The sequence below is a fragment of the Tyto alba genome, unplaced genomic scaffold (genome assembly GCF_018691265.1).
Source record: "Tyto alba isolate M040663 unplaced genomic scaffold, T.alba_DEE_v4.0 Super-Scaffold_2, whole genome shotgun sequence".
NCBI classification, from domain to species: Eukaryota; Metazoa; Chordata; class Aves; order Strigiformes; family Tytonidae; genus Tyto; species Tyto alba.
In genome coordinates this window covers 4274002-4288914 of record NW_024881282.1, presented here as the reverse complement: position 1 = coordinate 4288914, position 14913 = coordinate 4274002, and the positions used below count along the sequence as shown (strand labels likewise).

Here is a 14913-nt window from a genome sequence, read left to right as displayed (position 1 = left end):
TGGCAAGGAGCCACTGTTAATTCCACCTCCCCCTCCCCGCATGTTATGTCAGATCTATCAATTATCGAGGTGCCTGGGTCTTGGCACAGCTTTTATTCACAGTGTGGTTCTTGGCTTGCTCCATCCCTTTTGGCTGCAGAGAGATACCAGTTTACTCCCAGCACGTGCAACCTGAGATTGTCACACAGTAAGCAGTGGAGCCCATTCTGGCCCCATCTTTACAGTCAAGTGGATTTGGGCTTCAGAGGGTGCCATTGGCAATGAAGGGAAGCGTTGTGATGTCCAGAGTGACACTGATTTGTTGAGAGGGTGCTGATAAAATCTGGAGGGAGCCAGATCTCACAGAAGTGATGAAGTAGCAACACCGTAGGGGCAGGAAGGAACGGTGTGGACGGAGTGGCTTTCAGAGCCAGTTAGAAGGTAGGTGACCCACAGGGTTGGCAGGAGTGCTTTTGAAAGCAGTTCTGCTGATCCTCTCTTTCTTTGAGGGGCTGCTGTGCAGGTGATACTGCTTTTGCTGGAGTCTGTGCTTCTGGTAAAAAAACATACCAGTGCATCAGCTTCTGCTCTGTAGGGGAGCTGGAGACCTGTCTGCACCAGGAGCATAGTCCTGTGCTCTTGGGCTCTGTATCCTGTAGGAAAGTCCAGACTCTGCCTCCCTGCATAGTCTTCAGCATCACCAAACCAAGATACCATCTTTGTCTCCAATATTAAAAGCTCTCCATAAGTGCAATACTTCTGTCACACAGCTCGGACTACAGTTCTTATTTTGAGGGAGTTTTTTCATCAGCTCAGGTGTTGGCAGTGTGTCCATTTGGGGTCAAACCATACCTTCTGCCTGCTCCTGTGATGTCTCACTCATCTCTGTCTACTTTCCATGCCAAGTTGGCCATAATAACTTATTTCTCCTTCACTGTTGCTTTCTAGCTAATTGTTCCCTAGAACCTGTCCTGCTCTTTGCTTTTGACCCCTAGCAAATTCACTCTTCAGTAGGATCTTTCAGAGTGAAGCAAACATCTGCTTGATGAACTCTAATGCTGGCAGAAGCTTTTAATTAGGTTCTCTTCCCTCTCTCTTGACTCATCTGTCCACTCACTTTAAAAATGGGAGGATAGGCTGAGAAGGTGGGTTTTCAATTTTTTTAGCTGATGATTCTTTCCTTTAGGAATGTGTCATCCTAATGTATCTGTCATGGAAGACTGTGATGATGTTTTCCCAGATGGGCCCAAACAGGCGGAAGTGGTTGGTGGTTTGGGTTTGTTTGATTTTTTTAAAATGAGTTAATGCTGAAGTCTTCATCCCAGTTCTTCTGCTTTTAGACATGAGCACGCACACTCCCAGCAGAAAAAAGTATCCCAAATGGCTGAGAAAACTCACCCTCACCTCAGCTGTCTCCTCCCCGTCTTCCTGCAGACCTTTTTGGACAAGAGCTTTTGGGCTTTCCTTTTTTATTTAAAGTCTTTAGAATTGCTATTGCATCCAGCAAGATATTCTCATTTGCCCTTATGAACGGTTCTGAATTTTTCAGACAAAATCCCAAACTAGTTTGGTAGCATAAAAAAGATTGAGATGATTTTCAAATGCATGATACTTAAAAAAAAGTGTTCTTTCTCGGTTGTTCCTGAGCAGCCATCGATTGTGTCACCCAGGATTGTCCCTGGGCTAAGGACAGCAGGATGCCAGTAGTAACAAAGCAGCCCCCAGCCACTTCTGATGTCAGAGCCCTCAAAAGCCATGCTGTGTGCCAAATGTCTGGGATGCACACGTGGATGGACCCCATCCTTGAATGGAAGCTCTTCCCCTTCTCTCCCAGCAGCAGCAGGATTTGTAAGGTTGGGTCTCTGTCTTAATCTGGGCCCTCTCCGTGGCAGAAAAATTCAGCCTTGCTTTTATGGCCAGGAAACTTGTAGCCTGCTCTCCCATTACCTCTCTCCTCAACTTTCTGCACTGACCCTTCTCTCCGCTCGTTCAGGTTGTGATCAGATCCTCCTGTGTACTGAAAGTACCATGAGTACCTGGTGCCCCAGTACTGTTAAATATGTTGCTCAAGCCTCATGGCTTCTGCACTTCTAAGACAGTTTTAAAACCCAGTGCATCCTGGCTAGGTAAACAGTAGCATGCTCATACTTGCTGGCTCTAAAATTTATTTTTGACTCTTCAGTTACCTTGTAGGAGAAGAGCTCTGGGTGGTCATGGAGTACTTGGCAGGAGGCTCCCTAACAGATGTTGTGACAGAGACCTGCATGGACGAAGGACAAATTGCCGCCGTGTGCCGAGAGGTAGAGCAGCACTCGGGCTCGGAGGGAGCTCTGACTGGGAAGGGGACAGGGGCTTTCCATGACCTCTGGCTTCACAGGAGTAGCTTTCTCCACCTTCTGTAGTGCAACAATCATTCTTTCAGAGGTTGGATTTCATCTGGGAGGTTGCAGCATGCAAGCCTAATATGTTTCACCCTAGAGGGAGGACTGGAGTGCGATATGAGGTTGGAATCCCATTGGCTATGTCTGTTATCCAGGTCTTTTGGGACTAACTTGTCCTCCTAGGACCTGCTGATCCCAGTGGGATACCTCTCTGTAGCCCTGCACATATGGAATATATGAAAAACTCTTAAGACACTAAGCCCTTGCTACTCAAAATGCATGTTGTTAGAATCCATTAGTTGACTAATTGTGACTGGTAAATAATTTCATGCACAGTAAGAATATCTCGGTTATTTTTTTTTTTTTTTTTCCCAGTGTCTCCAGGCTCTGGAGTTCCTCCATTCAAACCAAGTTATTCACAGAGACATCAAGAGTGACAACATCCTGCTGGGAATGGATGGCTCTGTGAAACTAAGTATGTGGGGATCATTGCTGGTGATAACTTGAGTTATCAACCCAGAGCTGTTATATGCACTGGGCCAGGCCTGTTAGGGAGATGAGTGTTTGAGATGCTTGGTGCTGTGGCAATGATGAGGCTGTAGAAATGCTCCTGTAGGTATTTCTGTGACATTGGTTTTAATGGAGATTGGCAAGCACGAATCTTTTGTGAACTCATACAAGACTCAGTGGGGTTTGAGGTTTATTTAGCTTCGTTTTATCTGTTTTTGTGGACTAAAATAATAGTATTTTGTTGCTACCCCAGTATTAGAAAGCTGTGTTTGAAGATACAGGGCCAGAATTCTATACTTGTGAGTGATCTCTTCAGTCTGGAAAATACTGCAGGTACTTGGAGAGCAGGGAGACTGGAGGGAGAACTGAAACCTGTATAACTAGAAAACATTTAATCTTACAACATCAGCCCAGACTGGACTCTAAATGTTGTTTCCTCCTTGTGTTATTGCCAGTAATGGAGACCTTGAGACTGTTCTGCCCCTCGAGTGCTACGATAGCTGTTGTGTTTGTCATTGTCCACGCAGAGATAAGCCTGGAAACTAGTGAATGATTATTTTCCACCTATAGCTTTAACAGAATTGTGCTTCCTTTCTCTCCCTCTCAGTTCTGTTGGCTAGCACCCAAAAGGCATAAATAAATCTATTTTTGTCAGCAGTGACAGCAGATATGACTCAAAATTCACACAGTGCAGATATGCTGAGTAAGAAGGTGGGGTTTTTTTGCACATAATTGCTTTTTAGACTAAAGCTGTACTTCGGTACAGTCAGATCTCTGGAGTGTTAGCAATGAATAGCTGATCAGGGCCAAAGTGCTCTGTTCTTATGGGATAACTTCTTTGAGCACAGTATGCAGGTACCAGGCTGTAGTTTAAAGTTAGAAAAGTCCCTGTGGATATGATGCAGTAACCTTCTGGACTTGCGCTGCTAATTTGCTCTGCTGGCAAATTGCTCTATGTATGAACCATATGTACCTTTCCTGGTTGTTACCCTTGATGAAAACTCAGCTAGGGATCAGTTTAATTTTCATCATTCTGCCTAAAATTAGACCTGCAGTGCCATAGGAGGTCAGGATGGGCAGTGCGTCTTGCTGTGTTGATTCTGCTGGGCTCACAAGAACAGAATTAGTCTTCTTAGGAAGTCAAATACAAATAAGACATAGGACCCATTAATCTTTGTGTGAAGGCTCTCCACCTTTCTGTCTATTTGAAGAAAATAATCAGTATAAATGTAGGTACTTTAAATTTATTCTGAACACTGTCTACTCTGTAAAGCAAATCCTGTTTGAGAGATGATATATCTACTGGGGAAGTAATGTCTCTGGCACTGAAAATATTACCAGACAATACAGTAAGGGGTTGGGGGTTGTAGCTAGATCAGACTGTGCATTAATTTATATTTTCACATACCCAGGAGCAATCTTTAGACCACATATTACACAGTGTATTACAGCTGCATAATGTTGCAAACACAGTCAAGTGTCTCAACAACCATATACGGTTATTTACCGTTCCCTATCATTAAAAGAGACAAGTCAGCAGCTCTCTAATCCTCATGGCCTCAGTGAGTTAGATTTAGAAACTTACCTCTCAACACCATCTTCTCTATTAGCCACAAACCCACCCTTCTTTCACAGTTGCAGCAGCAACACACCAGATAGTGCAGCAGGGTAACGTGTGCTGGAGCTCTGGCATCAGTAAGCCTTGCTTTTGGAGAAACTTGCTGATTTTTATGCCTGTTTCTTTCCCCTCCCCATCTTCAATTTTCCAGCTGACTTCGGCTTCTGCGCCCAGATCACTCCTGAGCAGAGCAAGCGCAGCACCATGGTGGGGACTCCATACTGGATGGCACCCGAAGTGGTGACGCGGAAAGCGTATGGGCCCAAAGTGGATATCTGGTCGCTGGGGATAATGGCCATCGAGATGATCGAAGGAGAGCCCCCCTACCTCAATGAGAACCCCCTGAGAGTAAGCGAATATCTTTTGCCCTCAGGTCTTTGCTCAGCCTCCTGGTGAAACTAGGCTCTAAAGGAGGCAGGTGAATCCTTCAGTGTGGTTTCACCACCTGCAGCCCCATATCTCCTTAGATGTCTTAGTGAGAAGATTGAGATAGTTTTAGTTAAAAGCCACACTTGGCTCTGGGTAGCAGAGGTGGGGGTTATTCCTGTTGCAGACTCTCTGGTCAGCTCTGATGAGTTAGATCGCACACACTCATAATTTCCCACTTTCTGGAGATGCTGATAGAGGCAGAAAGTGTACCTGATAGCACCAAAGCAGCTGACTTTTTGAATCCTTTTGTACTGTGAGTGGGGAAGGTTTCTCCTTAAATTCAAAAATACGACATGTTACTATTCTATAAACAGAGCTTTTTCCTGCTAGTGGATTGTTCCTTCGTGCATGCTCCAAATAAAGCTACAAGTTTAATAAACCTTTAGACAGGGCTTAAGCTTCCTGATGTCTTTCCCTTGTTTATTTTTTAATGAAAGGGGAGGTGCTGTCAGTTCGTAAGGACGTAACTGCTCTTAATGTAAGCCCTGTTTATGGCTTTTCCCTCAGCTACACAGGATGAGGGGATCTAGAAAAATTCTGCTTAACTTTTGTCTCCATCTCTTGTGCTGGAAGTGATTTTTTTGGGAGAGAAGAGCAGTAACAAGGGTGAAAGCAACTGGCGATGGAGTTAAATGAGGGTGGATAAGTATCAGTATTTTGGCCTAATTTAACTCAATTTGTGCCAATTGCCAGGCTATCAGACTGCTCCTGTGGGATGTGCTGAGTGATGTGCTCAAAGGGCCTGCATATTAACAAGTCTCTGACAGATTTCCATTTCCTTTGAAAATCCATCCGGGAAGTTTCTTGCATGAGATGCTGAAATGGATGAATTCCGAGTTCCTTGATCCCCAGAAGAGGGTGTGTGTGAACGCTTCATCCCCAAGCAGTAGCAAAACTGCTTGTTCCTGCAGGTTGTTAAAAGCTGCTTGAGGGTCTATTGGACATCCTTTTGTAAGGAGACAACCTCATCTTTCTTGTATTGACTCTTAAGGCCTTGTGCATTCAGGCAAAGTACCGACAGAACAAAATCTATTTATTCAGGGGTACCTTCCCATGAGGATATAATTATTGCAGGAATCTAGTACTACTAGAGTCATGCCAGTTAACTTCCCTATGTAAACATGGTCTGGAATGTTGTTTTTGTCCTCCTAATCCCTTGAGAGGGCTGCAGGATCCAAACCCAGATTACGAGGGTAAAACAATAAAGGATTGGATCCCATCCACATAAAAATAGGGCTGGCAGCTATTCTGTTTGCTGAAATTTAAGCATTGATTAGTCACCCTGATAAGGTGGGGTTTTTTCCTCCCTATTGAACTGGGGGGAGGGAGAGGAGAAATGGGTGTCTCTGTAATCCAGAGATGGAATCTAACCTTCATAACCTCCGGTTTCTTTGGTGCTTGTTTTCACTCTAGGCCCTATATCTCATTGCTACTAACGGGACGCCAGAACTGCAGAATCCAGAAAAGCTTTCACCCATATTCCGAGACTTCTTAAATCGCTGTCTTGAAATGGATGTGGAAAAGAGAGGTTCTGCAAAAGAGCTACTACAGGTAGGTGATGGGGAACAGGGCTGAATCATGCAACCCTGAGTGGGGCCAGGCTTATGGCAAGATCTTGTTTGAGGTCTTAAATACTCCATCAGCTGAAGGCAAAAGCACTGCTAAGGTAACCTGACAAAAAAAAACAAAAAAAAACAAAAAAACAAACAAACAAAACAAAAACCCAAAAACCAATCCCAAAACCTAAATCTGTAATGAAGTGTTAACAGCCTACTCCCTTTTTAAGCTGTACTTGCTACTGGTAGCAGCTGTGCAGCATGTTCTGTAAATAACCTCAATTAATAGCTGTGCCCCAGGCCTGCCAAGTGTTGATCTCCTTAATTCCCATAACTTCTTCACACAGCTGGCCATGACATCTGTATGTGTTGTCATGGGCCATGCTTGTTCCGATTTGGACAGCAGGAAGGCTTCTAGTTATTGGATGTTCTGGTTGTCTCCCTTCTGCTGGAGGGATCACAAAGCTCCAGCATTAACTGAAGCAGTTTGGCATTACCACATTTTGCCAGATACTGCTCCTTACAGAGGTGACGGAACAAAGCTTGTAAAATATCTTAATCAGAGAATGGTTTGGGTTGGAAGGGACCTTTAAAGATCTTCTAGTCTAACACCCTGCCACGGGCAGGGACACCTTCCACTAGACCAGGTTGCTCAAGCCCCATCCAACCTAACCTTGAACACTTCCAGGGATGGGGCAACCACAGCTTCTCTGGGCACCCTGTGCCAGTGCTTCATCACTCTGTCATCAGTTATTTCACTGAAAACCTGGTGTCTTTAGTCTGAACTCCTGGTGAAAGAGGAGGGCCAAGCTGCCAGGCTTTTACTGACATGGATGGGAGGACTGGTTCATGTGTTCCTTCTGTCAAATTTGCCATAGGGGTTGAAAATACAGCTATTTGTAAAATAAATCTGTGACTAGGGACACTCAGACAGTTCCCATTTTTGTTTTCCTTTTTTTCCACTGTTTTGTCTGGTGGATTCACTTTTGGATCTGTTGCTGCCTTCTGAGACAGTAATGAAGCATTAATCACTTGCAGAATGGCAGTAGCTGAAAGATTACTTTTTCTCCTGGACTTTTCAGCCCCAGAATATCAGAGAGCAGTAACGTTCTGTTCCTTGGAGCAGGAGATCATTCTGACTGTAACATTTCTGCCTGTTTTTAACTACCTTTTAACCTCTGATTTTTTATTTTTTTTTCCCCCCTGTCTCTGAAGCATGTTGCCTTCGGTGATTGATCCCTTCTGATGCTTAGAAGTCCTGTGGGATATAGTTGCTTTTTGTTTTCAGAACACCTTGTGGCCTTGCCCTACATGCCCTTACTCTAATCTGAGAGCTGTTTTGATGATCAGTATTGTTTTACTTAACAGAGCACCTTGTATAAGGTACTGACTCAGTGGTTCTGTGTTGCAAGCTCTGTGCTGCTCTCCTAAATTCCAGTTGCTTTGCAAATTTCTAATACCCACAGAAGGCCAAGTCAGTGCTTTCACCAGACCTGTGATAACAGGGAAGTGAGAAATGAGAGATGATTCCTGCAGGAAGGCCCGTGCCTTGTGTTTGAACCACACAGGTGGTTTTTAGTCCACCTTCCTTCCACACAGAATTTCACTATAGATTTTGCATGACTTTATAATTCCCCAGAAGAATTCACTGAGTTTTGCTTGGTCTTGAACATGTACAAACATTGGAGAATTTAGCATGTGTTGGGTGCAAATCCGTTCATCACTTCAGGCAAGCCCCAGAAGCCTGTGGTGGTAACAGACCTTTTGGTTTCACCTGTTCAGAGATTAGAGGAGTTTAGGCTTCCTATGGGTGTAGGTATCCATATTTTGAATAGCCACCAGCCTTCTGGGGCACATTGTGAAAAATTAAACTCTTTTTCTTTTTTCTTCTTCCTAGCACCAGTTCCTGAAAATTGCAAAGCCTCTGTCTAGTCTCACTCCTCTGATTATTGCAGCTAAAGAGGCAGCCAAGAACAACCATTAAAGTGGTGGAGCCAACGCAGTCATCGTGTCAAGACTTCTAGGTGTTCATTTCAGAGACTGAATTACCTGCCCCCCTCCCCTTCTGCTCCTTCTTCACAGGGATGTTCTTAAAACTTTGATCTGCCCTGAAGGGTGGCAGAGGTATTGTTCACTGAACGTAGAAGGGCACGCAACAGGGACGTTGTTGATCTTACATAGTGAACTGTTTTCCCATCCTCCTGATGGGGGTGAGAAGGGAAGAGTATTTTCTATGATTGAGAAGATCTTTCTGAGAATGTCTGAACCTAACCTACACGTAGCAAAGCCAGTTTGTTTTCGTATTTCTTACTGTGTTTATTTTTAAAAATTATGTGGAGCCTTAGACCATGTTTATCTTAATAAATTAAGTATTTCGCTGGCTGGACTTTTCCTGCTTCTGGCAAGCTGCTGTTACACCGCTGAGGCTGCTTTGTGCTTTGAATGACTTGAGGAGGGAAGGAAGCAGGCAGCAGAAATGGGAACAGCTGTAACAGGCGAAAGGGGAATGAGGGCATGAATGTTCATCCCTCCTACAGCACTGCTGGATGCTTTGAGGGAGCATGGAGAAACCCTCTGTGTGCTTCCTGCAGCCATTGGAGAACTTAATTCATGGATGATCTTTTTGCCAAATCATGTGAATTGGGGCCCCCCCTCCCCCTTTAGTTTCAACTCAAACTAGACAAATCTCAGGCGTTTCTGATGTTCTTAAAGGTAATTCACAGGAAAAATTGTCAGAGAGCTGTTTTAGGGTTATTATATCAGTGCTGTGAGGCTTCTTAGAGACCCTGTATGATAAAGCAAACAGAGCAATTACTATTACAAAGATAAGATTTGCCTGCAAAAATTATGTTGAAAACTCTTGTTTCTTAGAGCAAATCCAATGGAAAACAAACTGATCATGGATGCTGCTTTTTTGGAGATGTGGGGGACGTTAATTTTTTTAAATGATAGTGGTTTCTTTATGCTACTGATTCCTTTGGTTGCGAATAGTCTGTAAAACAACAGGAAACCTGGAACTACTAGAGGGATTAGTTGTAAACACTGGGCTTCTGTTCAACTGTATACTGATTTTTAATAAAATGGCAGCTGCATTTCTTAACTCGGGGCTGAGAGAGGACTGGAGAATTCACTGTCACCAGACAAGTCTGTCGGATGGGAATATTGTTCATACCATCTCTGGGTGCTTGAATGTGTTGGATGAAGTAATATTACCTTGTCTCTTACCCCTTCTTCTGTAGTCCTTTGGGATAGCTAGTGGCTCTCAAGGGAGTAACTTTACACAGAGAAAAAAAATCCATGAAAATCCCTATTTTAACTGGGGAGCTTCTTTCTCTATACTGCTTTGGTCACTTATGGAGGTGAGTTTAAAACCATTCTGGAATAACCTCTTATCTCTTTCCAAAGCACCTGTGTTGCACAGAAATTCATTCCTGCTTCTTGCTGAGTCCTGCTGCTGGCTCAGCCCTTTTTTCCCTGCACCTGGGTTTTAATTCAAGTGCGGTTTTCATATTCGCTCCACAATATGTGGCAGGTCTTACACTAGTTTTACTGGGTGTAGATTGAGTTTGCGAGGGCTCTTGCTTCTGTGGTGCCTTCTCTCACTCTTTGTGCTCCAGGGTGGCCACTGATTGACACAAGGTTGAAGTCCATAGTCCACTGCTAAAAGCTGCAGCCTCTCCCTTTGTGTATATATGTTTCATTTCCCTGTAATATTAAAGAGTTTGTTCTCACAAAGCTTGTGTCCAAGGACGAATTCCTTGGGCAAAACAGTAAAGCTACCAGCCTGGAGAGGGATATGAGCTATTGATGAGCTCCTCTGCTTGGAGCTTAGGTGGAAATTGCAAAATGGAACGCCACTACCCTTGAATAATTCCCTTTGCTAAGGACTTAGTTTGTATTTCCTCTGGAAGACTCAAGATGGCATACGTGGGAAGAAAGGATTTAGGTTCTAGATCTCACTTGATCTAAAATCTCATGTAGCTCTGGTCTTAGAGATTTGGCAAATTACTTTTTTTGACAGCACAGAGTTAAACCCAATCCACAAATGTGTTTAATGTCTCTGACATCTCTTTAACTCCCTTCCCTGCTCTATCCTCTGCATCCCATTGAGACGAGAACCTTGATGTAGATATGCCCTATCTGTGAGTGTGCATGTGATCCTACTTTTCTGCAGCAAGATTTCTGCTAAATTTCCCCAAAGAAGATAGAAAATGTTATTTGTGTGTTTAAATTGCTCTTCTGGATTCTCTGCTGCATAATGGAAAGGAATTGACACAAATGACCGTTTATCCTTCCTCTTATGCTAGTGATGTGCTTCTGTCTCATCAACTTCCACTTTGAATTGGTCCTGAGTGGTTTCTGTTAGCTGCTGGAGAGGGGGTTTGCCAAAAGCCTTTTGTTTTCCACTGGGAAGCTGCAAGACGGTAGCCATGGATGTGTGTCATCTTCTCCCAGGCTTTTTTTTCCTTACCTGTGATGGGTGGGAAAAGGAGGCAACTGCTATGGCATACCTGGGCCTAGTTTGAAGATACCAGGCATGGCATGTTTTTATGTTCTCAGAAAATCTTAAAAATTTTTGTAACTACCTTAAGTTTAGGAGAATGGGATTATTTCTGTTGTCGCTGTTTTTCTGAAATACATCCTTTCCTCCACTGTCCCTTCATCTGTGCATCGCCAGCTGTCAGCACCTGTGTTAGCTTTCACATGGCCCTTTATGGCACCTGCCTGTCTAAAGAGGGCTCTTAAATAGCAACTCTCTGACTTAAAAATTAACCTCTGGGGCTTATTTTTCTGAGAACTTCTTGTCTCTACTGTGATTTGAAAGCAACTCCAACTAGAGAACTTATTTGCTGTCTGCCTTTTTTTTTTTTTTTCTTTTTTACATACTCTATGAACTGATTTGCCTGAGTTGAAACCATTTTTAATCACAGCCCTTAATTATTTATTTGCCTATTAATATTAAAGTCTCTCTTCTCTATGAGAACATAAAATATTAAATTGTTTGAGTATCCTTTCAGAAAATTGACTTCCTTTTTGAAGGCTCTCGAGTAATCCTAGACCAGAAGCAATATAACATACTACAGCTTGCAAAGGGCTTGGTGAACGGAGAGGCTAAAACTCATAATCTTTTCCAAAACACAGAAGATTGACTTACTTAAGAAGCCAGTAGTAGCTTTGGCAAGACACTTCCTATATTTCAAGAATGGGCATGGATTTGTACTGCTTTAGGGTTTTTTTAAATAAATGATTGATTTGTAGTTCACCAGGGCCAAGAGTTTGTGTGAGAGAGGGGCACACAGCCCCCCTGTGCCTCGAAGGCAGGTTGTGATGCTGAATAGAGAGCCAGGGCGGGGATGGACGGGAAGGCAGAACGTGCTGGTTGAGTTACAGCAGCAATAGCACACCTCCAGCCATCCCTAAAATGTCTTAATTGAAAGGATGGGTTTTTAAAGGACATAAATCTGGCTGATGAGTTGTTGCAAGCTCTTCTCTAGACAGGCATTATGCTCCTACCAAACTGCGTTCCCCTTTTAAACAAAAGGGGTGAATGGTTTTCTCCAGCAAGGAGGCTCCTTGAGAAAGGAAGTTTCCATGGAGACACTTCCTTGACTTAAACGATCTGGTTAGGGCTCGAGAAGAGGCCTGGGGGGTGAACACCACATCAACACAAAACCCACGATTTTGTAAAGCAACTGGGGTTGCCGCAGTGTTTTGTTTCCAACTTGATGCCCCTTTACAGGGGCCTGATTTTGAAAAAGTGCCAAAAATGTTGCCGGCTCAGAAATGTGAGGTGAGTGAAAGGTTGTCTCTGCTTAGCCGAGATCTGTTAGTATCCTAATCCATCTGTCTCTCAAAATACTGTGGGTTGGTGTAAGTAGGGCACATTTGTGGCAAAGCACTGCGAGAGGGGACGGCAATGGCCTGTCAGTAGGTACTTGCTTCCTTAAAACCTACCATCCTCAGCTGACAGTAAAACTGGTCCAAGAATAATATTTGTTTGAACCTCATTCCCAATGAAGAGTTTGCATAATACATTTGTATAGTGGATGACAACATCTTCAATGTTAAAATTGTTAAAGGTGAAGTCTGATTCTCCATCTTGCCACCATAAAACAATGAGACTTTTTAATGGCTTCTTATTTCAACAGTAATGGCCTATAGATGTATTTTGGGGTTGTAAGCCCAACTTGATCAAGCGTATGGATAATTATTGCTCTAGGATCTCCTAGTTTGTTGCTAATGACAGCTCACAGTGTCCAAGATGGGATCTTAGAGAAGCAGCTGCCAACTTTGACAGGGAACAGCCAACAGTAACGAAACTGCAATACAGACAGAAACTTGCTGCCAAGATGGATGGCTGCAGAGAAGTGGTGAGAAGAGCGACAGAAGCCTAAGGCGAAGTTGGTCGAAGGGGTAGGAAGAAGCAAATGTTAGAACTTCAGTTACACAATGGGTGAGGAGATTCAGGGAGTGCCACAGCAGCCTCAAGGCAGCGGCATCTCTGAAGGAGGGGAGCGGAAAGGAGCCTGGGGAAGGAAGGGGTGCTGGAAGTGGAGATTGGAGCAGCAATATGGCTTTGAGTCACAGGCCCCTGCCAAGAGAGCTGGAGCTAATCCAGGACGTTTGCAAAAATGACAAAATTCAGCTGAAAAGAGAAAGTGGGAGCTAGAATGGAGGAGACAGCCTTGATGTGCCAAGGAACTGAAGAGAGAGGCCAGATTTCACAGGTGTGTGAAACAGCAGAAGCAAATTTAATGCAGGCTTCTGTGGATGATGAGCAGCTCATTCCCTCTTGCCTTGCAGCGTCAGTACAGTGTCTTCTCGCAATCAGCACTGCTTTGGGATCATATCAGCAGCTGCCAGGCCCTGGTCTTGTGTTTGTAAAGAAGACTTTTTTGCTCTGCACCTACTGATTTCTGACCGCAGCTTTCATCTGTTGGCAGATGTCTTCGTGTTGTGTCCCACCTGGAAATACAATACAGAGCCTGCTGCCTTTTAAAATCAGCTAGATAACGTGTTTCTCTTCATACTGCCTTGGCGTAACTTTCCTGTAATGCTGGGTTTGTTTAATGTGTGAGGTCAGCTCAGCCATTTTAAAAATAAAACTGAAACCTTAAATAAAACCTGAATTAATTACTTGGTTCTCCTTCACTTGCTGTTTCGATGACCCTTGCAGTGACAGTAGAACTGAGTGGGGGTGCTTAAAGGAGGGATTGTGTTTCTCTGATCCATCTTGGATTAATCAGTTCTTATTGGATTGGGCAGAGTGACTACACTAAAAGCTGTTGCAGCAAGTGTGATTTTTACCACTCACATGTCATTAATGCTCTGAGAAATGTCAGTCTGGAAGCAGGATATAAACTACAGCCTGAGGAGGAAGAGAGGTGAGGGAAATTATTGCCTCCTGGATGCTTTTCTCCCAGTTAGGGATCTGAGGCTCCTCGCAGAGAGGAAGAAATTAGGGGAGGGTTTGGGATAGGTACCTATGACCACCTTCCCCAGCATCACTCTTCCTTGTGGGATCAGTAGGATGAGGCTGATGACAAGAGCAGGAGTTTATCATCCTACATACTTGTTTGCTCAAGTTGCCTCATTGCAATGAGGAGCAGGAACATCACGATTTGGGGAGGATGTGTGTGCCACCACAGCCCTCCTCCTGCAGTTCATCTCCTGCTTGTAAAACATCTGACCTGGATGTTTTACTCTGAAATCCGAGAAACCCAACCCGGTGCTGAGAGGGCTTTCTGAGCTCAGCCCCTGAGGAACATGGGGGTGAGTGGTGGTGGGAAGATCTGCAAAGCTCTCACGAGTCAGCTGGGTGCTGAGCCAGATTTTAGAGAGGGAGCTGGAAGAAAAGGGAACACCTTACATGGGGACTTAGCATAACCAACTAGAATAAGGGAGCTGATTTTACTTCATAAAATCCCCTCTGCCCAGAACAGATGCTCTTGCTGAAGACTGCTTCTCAACAGCTCTTTTTCAGGAAAGCCAGAGAAGTGACCTGTTTCTCTGTTTTTTTGTGAAGATGAGGAGCCCTGTCACTTGAGCAAGAGGAGCATTGCAGCCCAACTGGCTGGGATTGTGTGCGATTCTCTTTGCCATGATGTGGTAGTATCTCATGTTGGATGTCCTAATTCCATTAGAGAAAGGGAATCTCACTGGGCTGCCACCACCTCCTCAGCTTCACAAAGCAGGGCACCAGTCAAACTTACGCTCCTGGTAACATACCCATGAAAGTGCCCCTAAAAATGCTACTGGGTTGGTGTTTGGTGGCTCTACCTCCTGCCCCGTGGAGGATACATGGTCTATTTCTAGCTAGCTGCCATTTTCCATGATTTACGGGCAGAACTTTCTGTCCTGGAGGCTTCTTCCCTGGAGACGAACTTTGTTGCTGAGAGTGGGAGATGTTGGATAATGAATGATTTCAAGGCCTTAGGAA

The 14913-nt window shown here is 44.1% G+C and overlaps 1 protein-coding gene across 6 annotated transcripts in view; it reads left to right on the top strand.

Moving 5' to 3' along the window:
- PAK1 (p21 (RAC1) activated kinase 1) overlaps nucleotides 1-13106 on the top strand; it is a 76909-nt gene extending 63803 nt beyond the window's left edge. For all 6 annotated transcript variants that reach the window (XM_032991112.2, XM_032991116.2, XM_032991113.2 and 3 more), the window contains 5 exons: nucleotides 2162-2279; nucleotides 2736-2835; nucleotides 4640-4836; nucleotides 6331-6468; nucleotides 8371-13106. In XM_032991112.2, coding sequence (XP_032847003.1) covers nucleotides 2162-2279; nucleotides 2736-2835; nucleotides 4640-4836; nucleotides 6331-6468; nucleotides 8371-8457 — 640 coding nt within the window. In that variant the 3' untranslated portion in view covers nucleotides 8458-13106. The remainder of the gene's footprint in view (nucleotides 1-2161; nucleotides 2280-2735; nucleotides 2836-4639; nucleotides 4837-6330; nucleotides 6469-8370) is intronic.
- The last annotated feature ends 1807 nt before the right edge of the window (nucleotides 13107-14913 follow it).